General features: G+C 38.4%; 2 protein-coding genes across 2 annotated transcripts in view; one reads left to right on the top strand and one right to left on the bottom strand.

Annotated features, from left to right (window-relative positions):
• LOC134656287 (heterogeneous nuclear ribonucleoprotein M) overlaps positions 1 to 7,001 on the top strand; it is a 29,257-nt gene extending 22,256 nt beyond the window's left edge. Inside the window, exons 10-12 of the mRNA XM_063511805.1 lie at positions 570 to 705; positions 4,695 to 4,764; positions 6,637 to 7,001. Of these exons, the coding sequence (XP_063367875.1) occupies positions 570 to 705; positions 4,695 to 4,750 (192 nt within the window). The 3' untranslated portion in view covers positions 4,751 to 4,764; positions 6,637 to 7,001. The remainder of the gene's footprint in view (positions 1 to 569; positions 706 to 4,694; positions 4,765 to 6,636) is intronic.
• Positions 7,002 to 9,797: 2,796 nt separating this feature from the next.
• LOC134656565 (pickpocket protein 28-like) lies at positions 9,798 to 18,183 on the bottom strand. The gene is made up of 10 exons (XM_063512123.1): positions 17,802 to 18,183; positions 17,369 to 17,447; positions 16,351 to 16,469; positions 15,746 to 15,857; positions 13,827 to 14,017; positions 13,213 to 13,318; positions 12,516 to 12,667; positions 11,667 to 11,791; positions 10,193 to 10,486; positions 9,798 to 9,960 (listed from the first exon to the last, which is right to left on the bottom strand). Exons 1-10 carry the CDS (start codon positions 17,945 to 17,947, stop codon positions 9,809 to 9,811), a joined length of 1,476 nt encoding a protein of 491 aa, XP_063368193.1. The 5' UTR covers positions 17,948 to 18,183; the 3' UTR covers positions 9,798 to 9,808.
• Positions 18,184 to 18,628: the final 445 nt, after the last annotated feature.

The following is an 18,628-nucleotide window of genomic DNA, read 5'->3' as shown; positions in this document are numbered from 1 at the left end:
CGCCTTGTCCTTATCGCACTAGTTTTAGGAGCCGCTTCCGTTAGCGAGACGGGTATATTTACCTAAAATATTTAAATCTTAGCTCCTGTTGGCTCTTAACCAGTCGAATCCCACGATATGACGTCACCATAAGCGTTCTGGCTCATATATGAGCCGTGGGAGCTGACAGATTAAGGCGTAATGTGAGTGACAGGGAAAAATGCGGACTTCGGTGTTGGCATAGAGAAAAAAATACATAGAGTGCTCACTCCATACATCAGTTTTAGTACCGAAAAGACTATTAGCATCTAGCATCGAGTAGCGGAACTATCAGTACTGCTACTTGACAATAGATGTAGCACCGACCGGAAAGTCTTATGCTGTTGAGATAAGACTTTCCGGTCGGTGCTACATCTATTGTCAAGTAGCAGTACTGATAGTTCCGCTACTCGATGCTAGATGTAGACACTGAAATTAATAGTCTGAACTGATGTATGGAGTGAGCACTCTTGTCTTACTATATTTCTCTATGGTGTTGGCGATAGGCCCTCAGTTCACGCAGCCTCCCTAAACATCAGAATGTTGAACAGCTCCCCCCGACCGTGACGTGGCAGCTGATCCGCGAGAAGTTCAGCGAGTGCGGCGACGTGAAGTTCGCCGAGATGACCGGCCCCGACTCCGCTATCGTGCGCTTCCATAAGGAGTGGGACGCCGAGCGGGCCATCAGTATCCTTTACTACACTAGCCTTACTTTTATTTTTTGTTTGTTTGTTTGTGCCATAGACTAGGAATCCTCTAGACGGAGTTTAGAGCAATAGGCTACATGACTAATTTTTTTTATGGTGTCAATCGATCGGGTTTGTTTTTAGGATCAAATGTCTATATGGGACCCATTGCATTAAAGTAACACAAAAGCCAGAAATTGTAGTCAAAGGCCGACAGTCGCACTTCACTCGCGAAACGCCCTATACAAAGGCCGTGACGTCATCGCCCATCTTGTAGTATGGACAAAACAAGAAAATTGCGTTTTTGTCGATGAAATATTGCGTTTATGTATATAGTTGCTATACAATATTTTATTGCATGAAATGTAAGGAATCGAATGGTACCCTTACTTTTATCGTTTTTGGAAGTAAAAAAAACTTAAATTTTGAAACTTTCAGGTCCTGTATTTTTTGTAATTTTTCAATATTTTATTTTAATATCCACATTATTGTGATAAATTGCTCGTTTGCTATCTATTTTACTAGATTTTGTTATAAAATTCAACATGTGTCATCATCCCTATTATTTCATGTAACCGATGCTGCCAAAAATACTGGGGTGCGGGGGACGAGGTGAGCGAGTCCCGTGCCGTGATTGGTCCGTTCAAAGACACGGACGTCACACAAAGACACTTTGACTCGAAAATGGAGTAAAACTACCGTATATTTGTGGCAGAAGGGGTACCGCTACTATGCTCAGTCTGGAGGATGTCTTGTCTGTGGTTTCTGCTTACGAATAAATTATATTCTATTCTATTCAACGGGTCTACGGGGTCTATGGGTCTAGGGGTCTACAGCTCGCTGGCTGATGAGGCCTGACCATCTCTGGTCAGACCCTTGCTCTACATCTTGGCTGGAAAGCCCAGTGACTGCTTGGGACTTTGACCTTCGGCATAGCCCGGTTTTCTCACAATATTTTCTTTCAACAATGGTCAACTGGTGATGGTGTTTCGTACTTACATAAGTTCTATGAAACAGAGTCACGAGCTTGGTTTTAAACCATGACCTCCCGAAGCCTTACGCCTTACAGGCAAGCCACCTAGTGTTGGGTAGGACTCTAGTCCTTTGAGTCCTCTGCTTCAAGACTCGACTCAGTTTTTCATACTCTTATAATTAAGCCTAAACTCGAGTTCTTTTCAACTTAATAGAGACCCGAGTCTTTTGTAGAGACTTAAGTCCTTTTCAGAGAACTCTTGATTTTTTTCTTTAAAAAAAGACTCGACTCGGGACTTAAGAGACTCAGAAGTGTTTTAAGCGCAGAATCTAGTAAAAACTCGGAGGAATAATCCAATATGGAGTGGTGACACGCACTAATTTCTATGTGAAAAATTCTGCCGTTTTCGGCGCGGGGGGCGAGGAACGCACACAAATAATGTAAACACTAATGCATTTTTTGCATGCGTCGCTACACACGCACACGACAAAATTATCAAACACTAGCATAAACTATATTCACACAAATACAAGAACAAACACAGACAACCCTGTCCGTGAACGACATGATGTCAGTTCTAAGTAAACGTAGAAGTGCGAGGGACTTGTCGATAATATTGTCGATATTTTATTGACTGAATTTTAACTGTCTGCTTTAGTCAATTATAACCATCAAAAACATTACATGTAAAAAGGTGCAAGTCTCGCAACGCTTCTACTACAAAAAAGTTTTGAGATGTAATGCTAATGTGAAACCAAGTCGGTTATTTTAATCAGTGCCAGGGGGTGTTAAAACCGTATCAATAAGATATCTTTAATTTGTAATACGTATAATGACTTAAATATGTAATACGTAATACGTATAATAACTTAATAATGACATACTCACATCGTACATACATCATAGTGTACCTTTACTTTACCTACTATTTGTAGGAACTGCAACAGTAACTTTGTAATAGCATATATTTATATGGAATTACAAACTTACTTATGCAGTTCTTAGATCTTTAAAACGTGACTGATATTGCAATATTTTTAGGTTTTCGATGGCTTGATAAGCTGAAAACTACTTATGTTTAAAATTTATTGCATCTTTTAGAAATCTAAAAAAATAAATCAAAATAACAATATATTTATAATGTTCATATAGATTTTATCGATATTGGTTTTTATGGTGTCCCATCGCTAACTATGGTAGAGTGATACCAGAGTAATAAATTAAAAGTGCCTATTTATGGAAAATGACGGCAGTAAATACCTTAAAATAAATAAAATACAATACAAATATTGGACATGTCAAATAAAAAATATACGATAGAAACTAAGAGAAAAATGAATTTTCAAACAGTAGTAGGGTAGGTGCGTTAGTTTTCGTCCAGCTCTAGTTTTCGTCCACTTGACGAAATTGAATATAACTGAATTGCTGCACAAATTTGGACTTAATGCAATCCTTAATGTCGAGAGAATATACGAGTATCTATCTACATAAAAAATGTATTTGGCAAGTAGCAAATTAAATATCAAATAAGTTATTTGCTAATCTGTCATGTTGACGAAAACTAGAGACTAGAGCATGGACGGAAACTAGCACAATGACCCTATATCAGTAATAATATCACGATATTTATGATTTATACTATTTATTTCATTGAATGGATTATGTTGATATAAAAATAAGGTGTTATAGAAAAATAATGTGTTATATAAATTATATAATAATAAGCAACGCAAATTAGAAGTTAGGTATACCTAATGAATATTTAGAAAGTCTTCTTTAAATATTACCATAGAATAACTAATAGTACTACCGTACAGAAAATTCACTCCTTCACAAAAGTCAGGTTTAGGTATAAAATTACACCTATATCACCGCCTGCAAGCAAAATTGAAACTTATAACGGCGCACGAACCGTTAATCTCCTTTGCGCGCCGCAGTTTTATGACCGAGCTGTGACTGCTGTGTCGGCACGGGGTTATCACTTTATACCTACCCACCTTTTTTACCTATACCCACTGATTTATTGTTTTTAAGATAAATATGTAGGAATTACAAACGTTGATTATGTAAACATACATTTTTTATCCGAAGATAGCATGTCTGATTCTCGCGGAAGTAAGTTTCGAAGCCATTGTGTATTTTCAATTTTGCGCAAGCGCCATGTGACACGACAATCGTGCACGCCGAGCGGCAGCCCACTGCTATACGCCTGTCCGGTGGGCGCGCCGGCCAAATGTACCTAAACTGCGGAGTGAAACCCCCCTGATATTACCCTAAATTAGATCTAGTACCATGAAGTGGTATCACTTTCAGATTGACAATGTTTTTTAGTTTTTTGCTAAATTAGTGTACTATTTGATAATATTTACATGTAATAGTACTTACATATGAAAAGAAACATGTTCTTTAAGTACGCTAGATGTGTCCGATCGGTTTTTACAGGAGAAAACGCTACAATTCGGCATTTTCTGCTCCTAAGATTCCGCTTAGACTGACGTTTGCTGAATGGCTTATGACGTATGGCAACTAGTTTTATATAACCTCCTTGACCGGCGGCCGCCGACTTTTGGCAGAGGGGAACGCCTGTTAATGGCGGTTCCTGTTGGTTTATTATTCCGAGAGTAAAAACGAGCCGAGTTCTTCAAATTCAGACTCAAAGGACTCGAGTTCCTACCAACTCTAAAGCCACCAGCGTTTAAAATCAACAACTTTGGCTGCATAAATCAATCACAGAAAAGATTTGCGGAATGCCAATCGGTATATCATACTCTAGATCAGCGGTCGGCAACCTTTTAGCAGCCAAGGGTCACATAGTAGTTAACGAAGTTGACGCGGGCACTTTGTTAATATGTATGACTTTATCAGACATTGTCATCTGTCAATATTACATACAAAATAGCCAGGGAGGCTTGCGGGCCGCGGGCCGCGGGTTGCCGACCGCTGCTCTAGATAACATTGATTGTGTTTATTAAATTATAACAGCGATTCTAAATAATTTTTCTTAACGTTATTCTCAGAAATGTTCGACAGGACCCGTATTGACGGAAGAACTATTGATGTCCGATTTTTCTGAGACGAGGAAACAAGGTAAGATTGTTATTTTTACACCATCTATATTTTGGTCACAGATGTTTTTGCCATCATGATTTTTGACATATTTTTCATATTCTGAACATTTTCATATTCAAATACAAGGATCGAACACATTGAAATTTTTTGTCATTAGTTGCCTATTTCACTCTTATGCCCCATTTAGACTGTTCAAAAACGTATGCGATTTTCGTTACCTTGCGGTACCTACCTACCTACTTATTTGGTCAGTCGACTTAATTCAGTGTACTTTGTAGTTAGCAATGTATCGAATATTGCATACGAGTTCTTGAACCATTTAGCAGCTTGAAAAAAGGTGTACCTATCGATTTTTTAAGTAGTCGTGATTATTTGAAGTACTGACCGAAATAATAATTTTTTCAATGTTTTCGATGTTTGTTTGAGCTTTAAGAAATACGTCGGTTCTTCATCTGGATCTCGACCTTCTGCCCTCGTAGGTACTTCTTTCCTGGGTCACAATTTTCAAAATTACGATCGTCTTCGGGATGTTGACATTTTGACTAGTCAAGGGCTTCTGTTTTGGACGACAACATACAGTGATCCACAAACGACGAGTATATTTTTTTTTAACTTGACCATGCATTTCTGATAAAACTGTACGGCTTCCTCAAATAACGTACACATTTGGTTCATTACAATCTGTTGCACGTACGAATTTTGTTGGACTCTCAAAAACAGACAAGTTTACAAAATTTTGTAGGGTATTCGTGCGTAAAATAAAATTTGCATACTTCTTTTGAACAAAAGTCGCTTTTGCATTTAAGTCGGTACTAGAAAATGACTCATGATGAAAAATGGTCGGTAAATCGTTCGGATAGCTGGGTGGACTTCAGTTGAAGTGAATCATTCGGTCGTGTAGGCGAGTAAATTAACTGATGTAAATGAGTCTTTTTCCGGTCCTTTTGATCCGACTCTTCCAAATGTCTTTACAGTTTGCAAAAGCAAGTAAAATCTGACAAGATTCTATTTGGACCTGAGATAGTGTCGCTACAAGCAGGTTACATATGGCAATAATGTGCGTAGGTACGCCCTACCTATAGTTAGTTGGTTATTTGCCCCCTAGGCTTAAGCTAGGCTAGCTAGCTAGCTAGGCCTAGGCTTAAGCGAACCCTAGGCTCCCATGAGCCGTGGCAAAATGCCGGGATAGCGCGAGGAAGATGAGGTACCGGTCATGTCAACGACTAATTTTAAAACATTGTTTATTGGAATGCTTTATCCTTGAATTGTGTACTTAAATGTTTTATTATGTACTAGCGACCCGCCCCGGCTTCGCACGGGTAGTTCAACGAATTTACACAAAACCTTTACAAATTATACACAAGAACCTTCCTCAAGAATCACTCTATTAATAGGCGAAAACCGCATGAAAATCGGTACAGTAGTTTTTGAGTTTATCGCGAACATACAGACAGACAGACGCGGCAGGGGACTTTATTTAAAATATGTACTGATACTGATATTCAAAATATTTTTTCTTGAAACTTTGACCATCTGTTTTGGAAATATTTTTTTCTTGTTTACATCGGGACATTGAATGTCTTTTGTCAAAAAGTCTCATTGCCAGTAAAATGAATCCGCAACATGTCGAAGGCCAAATATAATCTTGTCAGGGTTTGCTTGCCATTTTAAGAGCTGCGTCGGTCCTAGTCGACAGAGGTCCAGCTATAACCTTCGCCTTTCGATACAACACGACATGTTTTTTGTACATAATTGGTGCAACATCAGGATGAATATATCCTGTGTTTGTATCTCCTATAACCACACTGACAGGCAATTCTTACACACGATCTTGGTTAACCGGAGACTCTTCCTTCAGCTTAAACAGTATGTTTTTTTTTGTGTTTTCAGGAGTGTTTCAAGTTGATCAGTTGTGGGGTTTGTATAACGGCTGCCTGCATAGAAAACTTTGTTCTTTACTCTCCATTAAATAGTCCACTTTGTGTTTGACAATCGATTAGTTATGTATATTAAGTTTAGTGTAAGTTGTCAGGTTTGCTATTTGCGTACTTTTAGTTTCTAATTTGTAAGTTGGAATATTTTATTTGTGAGTTTACCGGAATACAAATCTAGGACTTAGAATTGTTTAAAAATAGGTTTGGTCTTAAGAATGGGTCGATCTTTGTCTTGCGTGACACGCGAACTTGCGTGATATGCTGATGTTCGATGTAATATTAAGCTGGTTCACGATTCACTTGTTTCACTCCCCTGATTTGGGATATTACACTAAGGAAACTACCGACAGGTGTTATGGAGCTCAATTGGACTTAAATCGTGGTGTTTTATTCACAATTTTGATCAATTGGGTTTCTATTGAAACATTCTGTTGATTTTAGCATGAATCAGGTACTTTTATTTGCTTACAATTTAAAAATGCGACGAATTCTAGGTTCTAGGATACCTTGTGGGAGGAGACAAGATGTTTTGAAACCCTTCTAATACAATTTAAGTTAGTTTGCGTAGTGTATTGTATGTTTAAAACGAGCCAGTCGGCACAATTGTTAAGGTCTAATGAATATTGTTCAGTCATAACTTCCATTCACATGCAAAAGTAAATTAAATAAATTTTAATGTATCGTGTACAATGATTTTTTATTTTTGTCGCTCACATGGTTACAGCCCGAGTATTTCTGCAGTGAACTAGAAAGAATAGAAATATGCAGTATTAACGATGGCTTATGAATTCTATCGAGTGCTTTCTAAAAGGTTATTCGACATTGAGTTCACTGTTATTATTCGTTAAGTGTGATCTGAAAGGACAAATATACAAGAAAGAATTGAGAGGTTGGTCAACATGGCGGTTTTGTCAAGTTCTCCGCTCTTGCCACTTCTCGCTTGAACTCCACCAAATTTTGATTCGCCAAGGGAAGATATCTCGAAGAATCGATTCCAGCGATGTCTTTCAAGCTTCAGAATAAGTTACAATAAATGGTAAGTCGCTGGCCCTTATAGTTTTGACGGTTTGCATGGGGATTCTTTTGATCTTACGTCCGTGCGCTGGGTATCTATGTTAACTACGTTGAAGCTGCGTTCATTGTTCGTATCGCCTATCTTCTACGTTGCTTCTAATAAAATTTAACTGTCACAGCAAATATGTTTTGGCAAAGCGCTTTGGGATTTACACGTTTATATGACGTGTACACGACAGTGGCGACGAAATATACCATTTGTGATTCTGAACAACAAGAAGTCTTAGTAGGATTGTTGTTTCTAAAATTGTATACGGTTTTAAGGTTCTGCTTTCCATTTGGAATTAGGTATTTGCCCTATTGATACAGTAGTATCACTATTATATATTTCATTGATGCTTCTATACATCTATACTTTTTTGAGCTAATCAATCTTGTATTTGGGCCAATTTATTAAAAGCACTTTAAATAACAGGGCTCATTTTAAAAATTATCTACTTGCGCAACACCGTCGATGTAATTTTATATTCGTGATGATGATACTACTGTAACTCGACCAAGTCTCGCCTTTCTAAGGCAGAGTACCTATTTGAACGATGAAATTAATGTTTGCGACTTCTATGGGTCGAATACGAGTTGGATGTATGTGGATATCCATATTTTCAATGTGGGTGCTCTGTTGGGCATGGATTATTGTGTGACAAATATTTAGACATCCAACATTTTGCTTTCATAAGACCTTCATAGACGTTTTAACAGAATTACTTAATACTTTTTATATTATTTTTATTGTCTAGTATTGTGCTATTTTCAGGTTACAAGATGGATTAAAAAAAATGGATTTGACCAATCCTTAACCATTTGACCGCCAAAGACGCCAACTGACGCGCGCGGGTATAGCCCAGAGGGTAGATGGTTCACAGAGGATACGATGTCAAAGGAGATGATGTGCTCGCGCTAATGTTTGTAGCAAGCGAAGGTAATTATGTTTCTATATATGTTTATGTCTATAAATTCTTCTAGTAGTAGTATTACTTGGTTGGCGCGATGACCCAAAAGCACACCAGCTTTCGCAGACGCTGTGCTCACGGAGATATACCTCCACTCTATCCAGCTACCGATACTATACAACGGATAAAATAAACACAATATAACCAGGCGAATAAAAGTATGTATTGGTGCACTATACTTTTGGTATATATTTCTTATATCAATAACAAGATTATACATATTATAATACAATATCTGGGAGACCGAGCTTTGCTCGTTAAACATATAAAAACTCAAAAATTTGCGTTTTCCCAGAGATAAGACCTCTAGATCGATTTTTTGCCCCTTGAAACCCCCATATACCAAATTTCATCGAAATCGTTAGAGCCGTTTCCGAGATCGCCGAAATATATATACATATAAATAAATATACAAGAATTGCTCGTTTAAAGGTATTAGATAGATATTAACACATTTACACTGCCAGACAAAAAACGGCACGCTACCCCAGAAACCGGTCGCCTGTAGCTGCATATAAAACAACTTCACGAGCGCCCACCAGGTGGGTTCCTGGCAGTGAATGTGTTAAAAAGTTCTAAAACATGATATGTTTACTTACTTAATCGACTTTATTTATTTGCAGGTAATATGCTGTAGCCGCCGTGCAGGTCAGGATTTCGACGACTCAAATAAAAATGCTTCAATTCTTAGTGAACTGATATAATACTCCAAAGTACTGGTTTACAAGGGTTCTTGCCAAAACGGTTAAATGTAGAAGTGGTGGTTATTGTATGGAGGCTGATGAGAGAGTGATTTGCAATATTTGATCAGTACAAAAGGTGGTTTTAATTTAGGTGCCTCTAATTGGCCGCGATACAAAATATGTGGAGCGCTCCTATTGGTGCTTAAGAAAAAGCTTCCGAATACTAGCCGAGCCCGACGGCCGCGTTTAGCTACTGCATTAGGAATATAGGTATTGAGATTTTATACAAATATAAAGGTTGCGTCGCAACAATGCTCCATTAGATTTTGACTAGCATGGTGATATTTTGTATAGAAGTGTAGTTATTTACCAACTTATTTGACTATTAAAGACTACGATTGTTTACAAATTTGTGGTAATTTTATTTCTTCTTCCTGTCTCTGAGCTTGATAATTTTCTCGGCGGCCCACTCGGTCAGGTTAGATATGGGAATCCTCACGGCTGTTAGTATCAGTTCAACTATAGATATTACCGAACTTCCGATACAAAGGTTTATAACGCCTCCCGTTTTCACTGTAACAATTCGTAATTTTAAGATTAATGGAGTCGAACTAAATTGATTAGTGACGTCTTTATTGGATTAAAAGAGAAACATCCCCGCAATTTGCGAATTTCGGTTTTCGCGGTAGGCCCTCTGCTACACTGATGCTGGTAACTGACAAACTGGAGAAATTTTACATTCACGACTCGATATGCACAATATGGGTGTCGTGAATCTATTAAATTATCAATAGATTTTACTCACAAAACATATCATGCGTGCTGAAAATGAATTCCCGCATCACCCTCACTTTCGGGAACCTAGAAATGCTGATCCTTAAACGGTTCATGTCAGACTGCGACAGAATACTTTCAGCGTCTTTCAAATAGACGTGCGACTCGCAGTCGCTCGGGCAGTCGCAGTCCCTCGAGGTTCTGGGTAAGGAGGGTACGTTGCCGTGGTTGTGGAGAGTGTCGTTGGTCACAGAAAGTCGTATTATTTCGTTTTTGTGCTGTAAGACGCAACGCAGTTCAGACAAATTGCAAATTTTTTCGTAATCTGAAAAATAAGGTAAGTAAATAGTGAGCCATTGGTTACTTTTGATATTATATTATTACACATATTTAGCATATTAGTCTGTTCGGAAAGAGAAGAGTCGTGAAATGAAATGAAATGAAATGAAAAGTTTATTCACGAAAACATATGGTACAGTAGATGTTATTAAGTGTACATATTGACCCATGATATGTTCGGCCTTATGGCATGTGAAAATTATTTGTATTGACATAGTTCATGCATGTCAAAAGAAAATACGTTACGTGGAATGTATTGGGCCCCATATATTCCACGATTCTTGTCTTTCCACACATACTCTAGTTTAAAACTACTATAGTAAAGTAACGGTACAGATAGGTAGGTACGTGTCATTTGTATGAAAAAGACTATAAATAGAGGCCTAGATTAGTAGTGTTACAGCGGCGTCATCAAAAATAGCGCGTGGTTCAATAAGGTCTCTTTTCTTTACGAACTTGACACTTCAGTTTGCTGTGCCACTGCAAAAGGGAGCTAATTTTCTCTAAGAGCTGTACGATGGGATCAGATGCTCAATTAGCTTTAAATAGGCGAGCCGTAGAAAATCGAGTTCCAGTAACGAGATTGTTTATTAGGTACTGTAGGCACTGTAGGCAGCAAGAGTACGTAAGGTACAGTCAGTAGGGGTTTTTTTTTCAACTATTATTTTCCTACTTACAATTAGTATTATTTTGGTCATACTGAACTATTATTACTAAACTAGGTAGGTACCGAACTATGAGACCAACCCCGGAATTGTAAAAAAATCTATAATCGTATAAAACCATTCATAAGTTGATTTAGATTTCGGAGATTTTGTCCAAGATTTAGGTGTTATCCCCAAAGCAACACTAGTTCATCCTACACATACACGTTCACCTCACGGGATAGGCAGGTGTAGCTAAATGTTGAAAACTCCTGTAGGTACTTACTATATTTCAAGGCGAGCCGCGCGAAAAGAACTGACACCTCCACTTGCAGAAACTTAAAGCTAATGGCTCCTCTATACGATGGGCCAACGCCGGCCACTCCAAGGGACGCATTTATGCGTTAGAGGGAGCAAGTAATATTGTTATCTCATTCTACTGCATGGCTGCGTCCCTTGGAGTGGCCGACGTTGGCCCATCGTGTAGAGGAGCCATAAAATAGAATTAAGTAAAAATCTGACCTAAATGTTTGTAGAAATGCGGCACACATCCGCAAAGCGTCTGGATCATTCTGATTCTGCACTCCACCAAGCAATGGTTATACGAATACACTGGGTACCTCTTCGCCAGAGGCTCGTCCAAGTATCTGGAAATTGGAAATGAAGTAAGGTAGGTAATAAGGCTTAAGGCGTAACCATGTAATAAGGCTTATAATAAAGGAACTCGCCTGCATTTCCGTATAGAAACGGGCACATGCTGCAGCGTGTCGGTATCTTGGCGGTCCACACTCTGTAGCCGAAGTAGGTAGGTACACGTAGTGTCGAAAGTATATGACGGTGTGGTGAGCACGTCTGTAGTACCCATGTAATAAGGCTTATAATAAAGGAACTCACCTGCATTTCCGTATAGAGACGGGCACATGCCGCAGCGTGTCGGATATCTTGGCGGTTCACACTCTGTAGCCGAAGTATACGTAGTGTTGAAAGTGTATGACGGTGTGGTGAGCACGTCTGTAGTACCCATGTAATAAGGCTTATAATACAGGAACTCGCCTGCATTTCCGTATAGAGACTGGCACATGCCGCAGCGTGTCGGATATCTTGGCGGTTCACACTCTGTAGCCGAAGTATACGTAGTGTTGAAAGTGTATGACGGTGTGGTGAGCACGTCTGTAGTACCCATGTAATAAGGCTTATAATACAGGAACTCGCCTGCATTTCCGTATAGAGACTGGCACATGCCGCAGCATGTCGGATATCTTGGCGGTTCACACTCTGTAGCCGAAGTACACGTAGTGTTGAAAGTGTATGACGGTGTGGTGAGCACGTCTGTAGTACCCATGTAATAAGGCTTATAATACAGGAACTCGCCTGCATTTTCGTATAGAGACGGGCACATGCCTCAGCGTATCGGATATCTTGGCGGTCCACACTCGGTAGCCGAAGTACACGTAGCCCTCCGTATCGAACGTGTATGACGGTGTGGTGCTGAGTGCGATTTCGTTGGGACTGTGCACGTATACCTATGACATGAGGGTCATACACATGCAGAAACACGTAAGTTATTTCGGACAGGTAGTAGGTGTAGCTACCTTTTTTTTTTATTGGGAGGAAAATCCGTTATGGATACCTCCGGCGCAGGGACCTATGTAGGAAACTAATAGTCTCCATGGGCCATAGGCAACCAAAAACTAGTTTTGGTTGCGATTTAGGTGCTTGCTTAGAGCCCGCGCAGACAGAGCGGTCTGCAGTTCCGAGTTCTGCGTTCTTTCGAATGTACGTGACTCTTTACGATATCGCGCATAGCAGGCGGTCAGACCGCGGCAGTCAAAGCGGAGTTCTGACCGCCTGCTGTGTGCGCGGGCTCTTATGGCTTTATATTGCTTTTAATACCAATTGTAAAGTATAGGAGACTAGACTTAGACCCAGCTAAGTTGGCAGCGCTAAGCTAATTGTAAGCACAGAGAGTGCCAGTGTTATTTAAACGTCATAATTTCATAGAATGAACCAAATTACCTTTGCAGATTTTCTAAACGCACCTACTTGTATAGAATAGATAGGTACTAACCTTGTACTCGTCAGCATAATTTATTATCTGTGTAAAGAAATCTATGTCATGCGCCGAGAGTTCTATGTTGTTTTTAACGTACGCCATCGTCTCGTCTTTCCATTTGCTAGAAATACAACTGAAAATTCGGTATGAGAAGAAAACTACACTGTACTTTATGTTGTCATTGCTTTACTTTGTAATAGAGTGAGGATTGCAGATGAAATTTTCTATCTTAATACAAATCGTGAGAAAATTGGCTGGTTGTTTTAAGCGAGTATTTGATAGCTTTACATCATAAAAGAGGAATTTGACGGGGCGGGCGGGCGGTATTATTTTATAATCAGTTGTTAACTAGCAAACATACGTTTACAGTTTAATTTTATTAAATTCAATGGTAATATGATCTGATTAACTAAATTAACTTGCCCACAAATTTTAAGTAAAATTTTACGTTTACGTAAGAGAGTTTTCACATTTCCCGATCCGATATCAATGTCGGATGGCCCTTGAAGAAAAATAATCTGCTAGAGACGTTTAACTTTAAAATAAAAGACGGAGAGAAAGTTGCATGAGTAAGAATGAACTCGGTATGCTCTATTACTCTGTCACCTGTGTGTCTCTGGGTTACTTACAAAGGGTCATGGAAGGCAGCAACATTCGAGTTGATGACATGACACATGCCCATCTCGGTTAACACCGCGTGAACGGTAACCGGCCAATTGGTCTTTGTCATTACCGTTCGGTTCTCAAAGTTCTCGAACAGTAGCCCGGCTATGCCTGCGTATTCGTTCGGGCTTATTAACTGAAAAGAGTTTTGGTGTAAACGTTAGTGTACCAGTGCTTGATACTCTAATTGTTGACCTCTTGTTCTATCTGTTTTTTTTTGGAACTAGGGTACCTATTAGTGTAGACACTAAAACGTTTACGGTAAATACGAGTATTATGTCTGCAGTACGTGTACCTACTCGTAATTAAGTTACTGCCAAAATGTACACTGAAGGTAGTTTCTAAAATTTACCGGTATATGCAAAATGGTGAAATATATTATTTTTATTATAATAAAATTTACACACAATTCAACAGAGCACTTATGTGGTATCATATACATACGAGGGCTGTTTGATAAGTACCCGTTTATGAAAAAAATAATCAGTTGTTTTTGTTTATATGCATTTATTTTTCTTCATAGTCTCCTTTTAACTCTATACACTTGTTCCACCTATATTCAAGCTTCAATAAACCATCCAAAAAGTATGATTTCGGAAAGTCATTAAAATAGGCCTCTGTGGCGGCAATGACTTCGTCATTTGATCCAAATCGCTTACCACCGAGCCATTTTTTCAGGTTGGGAAACAAAAATAAATCGCATGGGGTCAAATCTGGAGAATACGGGGGGTAAGGCAATAGGGCGTAGCGTAATTGTGTTAATTTAGCCATCACAACTCTAGACGAATGAGCTGGTGCGTTGTCGTGATGAGACAGTACTTTTTTATTTTTTAAATGGGGTCGTTTGTCCTTCAACCCAGCGTCAAATTCATCCAATAAATTGGCATAGTACTGCCCTGTTATCGTTTTCCCCTTTTCTAAGAACTCAATATGTATAATACCCTGCGAATCCCAAAAAACGGTCGCCATGACCTTTCCAGCCGATGGAACGATTTTTGCTATCTTTCGCGCAGGTTCACCCGGTAAAATCCACTGCTTCGACTGCCCTTTCATTTCCGGGGGGTAGTGGTGACCCACGTTTCGTCTACGGTCACGAAACGACGCAGAAACTCCTTCGGGTTACGTTTGAACACGGCCAAACACTGCTCCGAAGTAGTCAGTCGGTTCCGTTTTTGCTCCTCCGTGAGTAAACGCGGCACCCACCTCGCCGATACTGTCTTCATACCCAATTTTTCTTCTAATATGTTTTGTACCCGCTCGATTGGAACATTTACAGCATCAACGATTTCTCGAAGTTCAATTCGGCGGTCGGCTAAAACGATATTTTCAATTTTCTTAACCATATCGTCTGTAGTCACCTCAATTGGGCGGCCTGGGCGATCCTCATCAAAGACGGTTGTTCTCCCCCGCTTAAACTCGTTAAACCAGTATCTGACGGTTGTCATAGAAGGAGCACATTCATGGTAAACCGCTTGCATTCTTACTTTTATTTCATCACATGTTTTTCCTTCCAAAAACAAGAATCTAATTACAGACCGATACTGCTCTTTCTCCATTTTCACAATTTTAAGTTCACGCTTTCACTGAATCGCTGTCAAATGAGAAAAAAACAAAAGAATGCTGTTTTTTTTTTAAATTTTCCCACCTCTGAAAAATGGCTTAAAACGATTGTATACATATTTTCGGCCCGTGATATTAATACATTTGGAAAACGGGTACTTATCAAACAGCCCTCGTATTAAAATTTAAAATATGTAGGTATATTAATAAAAAAGTGTAACAACAAAACAAAGTTAAGCTACAACAGAATAATCCTTCGCTTGCTTGGGACTCAAAATTAACACTCGAAGCAAAAACGAACTTTGCACATAAACTTTAGTGTTACCTTTACGGTCTCCGAGTTTTGTAAAGCCAGCTTATCGATTGTGTCCAAAGACGCCGTTGCAATCGACCAAAAGTACGAGTACAAGGTCTTGCCAGTCCTCAGCCGCGTCTCACTGGAACAAACGGAATTAACGGCTACTTTCCATTAGTTTAACTAACTCGAGCTGATCTTATTATCCTTTCGAACTTGGAAGGACAGTTGGTTTGTTTAGATTACGTAAAGCGGCCGTGTCGCTTCTGCGTGCAAACGATGCGAAATTGGCAAAGAAAATATTTGTTTGCTCCTTTTAAATTGGAAATTATTTTATTACATTTTTTTTAAATAATTTATATAATGTTACATAATCTTCATATTAAGGTCGACGGGGGTAAATGCAACTAAATATAACTAGGGTTATTGCGACTAATTGAAGAAACATGAGCTCCCGTCATCTAGTGATAAAAGCTTGAGCTACTTGGAAATAAAACGTAACATAGAGGGCGTTCCGATCAATCGGAATTCATATTCGAGAAATAAAGAAAAACGCAACAATCCCATAGTTCCATTTAACTCGGTTGACCTAATTTAAAAAAATACTTATCAATTTTTATTATTGTAATACTCACTTAAGTAGCGCACTGAATAATTCTTCATTAATTTTGCCAGTAGGACACAGTGTGATAGCCGGGTAAGAGACGTTCCAGTTGAAATAATCCATCTCCACACTCATCACAACTGGCGAATTCTGGCAACACAAGTAACAACAAATATTTGAAACCAAATGCAGAGAAATAAATATTATTTCGTGAAACCGTCAATTTTTGTTTTTCCCGGAGAGCAAACTTGGCCATTGCGAAATCACGGACAAAATATTACACGACGGATGCCGTAATTAAATAATATGTACGCCATTTTACTTGCACACGAGCTCAGCGCACACTGCTCGCACCAATATCGGTAAATGATAACCAAATGGGATCAAATCGAATTTGTAAGTTCGAATTGGCATCTAGAACGGCTTTACCAATCGTTAATGGAATGCTCGAAAGCGTCCGTAGTTTCATTCAAGTAGGTACAATAAATGGCGCCCAACGTGGGGCTTGAATACATGGCCTCGAGATAGTAGCACGCTCTATAGTAAGTCGCGATCGTAGTTTCATGTTTCTTATAATTAATTGTATCTAACTTATCAGTTAATTCGATAGTAGGTAATGTAATTTTTTATGTATGTTTGTAACTTTAATGAGCTTACTCAGACCAATGAACTATATGAGTGAGTTTATTGGATAAAGTAGATTTGCTGTTATTATTACGCTAAATGAAGGGTACTTTGAACTATTAGGCGTACGAAGATTGGGGCGCTTAAATTGTACAAATTGTTCAGTTACTCTTTAGTCTCGCCTAGGCAAGTGAGAAATGTAGGTACACGTGCTATCGATCTCCCGATCATCGCCAGAAAAAGAGACAACGAGTGTTATGAAGACGAATGGTATGCGAAAATTAACCAACAAAAACAGATTCATTCGTATGATATAAATAATAAAAATATGCACGTATTTTTTTGTGATCCTTATAACCTAGTTAACGATAGTTATATAATATCATTTGGGTACAAATTGACGGTAGGTCTTAATTAATACTTACCAGGAATCTTACGTATTGCGTGGTCAGCAACATGATTGCTATTGTCAAACATATTGCAAAATTCACCACCCAGTATGCTCTGCGGAATTTAAAAAATAATGTATTAAATTCAGATTTCACCTATGAAAAATATTAAATTAATCCAACATAGTAACGCGAGGCAATAAACCAAAAGATACGAGAATAACAAAATACACGTGTATTTTGCAAAACATAACTAAGTATATATATACTGAAAAATGTATCAACACAACAAGCCACTTGTTCAAATCAAATCGAAGACAATATTAATCCACTTGTATACCCTCACAAAATTCTACTTAGCCACAGCCGTTAGGTAGGTATATCGTCAATAAGTCTACGTAAACATATCCGATAAAAAAACAGCTTTTTCGTAATTTTCCCGCGACGGTGATGAAATGTCAATGTTTACCTCTCCAACCAATGTATCTCCGTGTTTACAATATAGGGCAGCCCATGAGTCGTCGAGCTTCGTAATTCAGTCCGTAAATAGTTGATAAGCTTCTCTCTCTTCATTTTCCGTCTTTCTTTAATCATCAGTAACTTCTCTTTAATCATAATATGTGGGTTTTCGATTAATTTATTAGTTAGTGTGATTATCGTGTCCCCTAGACGGTAGGAAATGGAATTATGGAGTTGGACGGTGTTCAGCGCTAATGAGTCAGAAGCTGAGGACTAGGGCGTCCCTGGAGAGGCCTTCGCGTAATAATTATAGCTTTCATTTATAACTGGAGTTTAGCTTTAGTACGGGTGCTCTTTATGGCACTATATTAATTTATATCAATGTGTAGTGTACAGTTTCAAACTTTCAAAACTTACATTCCTTGATAAAATAGGATCGTATATTAAACAAATAGGAGACCTATTCGTATTTTACAAAACTCAACTTGATATGAGATATGATCAAATAAATTTGTCACGTATACGTATAAGTAATATGTCGGTTAGTAGTTAAATAGGTTAAGATGCTTTTTATATTTGTTTAAAAAAATGAGCGCATGGTCATCAAACGTGAAAATTTGGAAAATTTTAATTATATATAGTATAAGTTTTTACAAAATACATGAAATATAATCATTATCTAATTTATAGGTTTCTCTAATAAATGAGGGGAATGGAAAATTGAGGATTTTATTTCTAAGATGTAAAATGTAATGTACGATTAATATAATGTGCAAATATCTCTCGAACGACTTATATAGCATATCGGTGCATTCTTATTTAAAAGTCTGTTGGTAG

The sequence above is a fragment of the Cydia amplana genome, chromosome 18 (genome assembly GCF_948474715.1).
Source record: "Cydia amplana chromosome 18, ilCydAmpl1.1, whole genome shotgun sequence".
Lineage (NCBI taxonomy): Eukaryota > Metazoa > Arthropoda > Insecta > Lepidoptera > Tortricidae > Cydia > Cydia amplana.
The sequence above is the reverse complement of the archived record's forward strand: the minus strand, read 5'-3'. Positions and strand labels throughout refer to the sequence as shown.

What these genes read in the sequence shown, in the direction of transcription:
- LOC134656565 (XM_063512123.1), bottom strand. Translation starts at nt 17,947, where the DNA reads ATGATTAAAGAGAAGTTACTGATGATTAAAGAAAGACGGAAAATGAAG. An exon ending in TTATTCAGTGCGCTACTTAA is followed by an intron (nt 15,858 to 16,350) that starts GTGAGTATTACA and finishes CGTTTGTTCCAG; the next exon opens with TGAGACGCGGCTGAGGACTG. An exon ending in AAAACTCGGAGACCGTAAAG is followed by an intron (nt 14,018 to 15,745) that starts GTAACACTAAAG and finishes GTACACTAACGT; the next exon opens with TTACACCAAAACTCTTTTCA.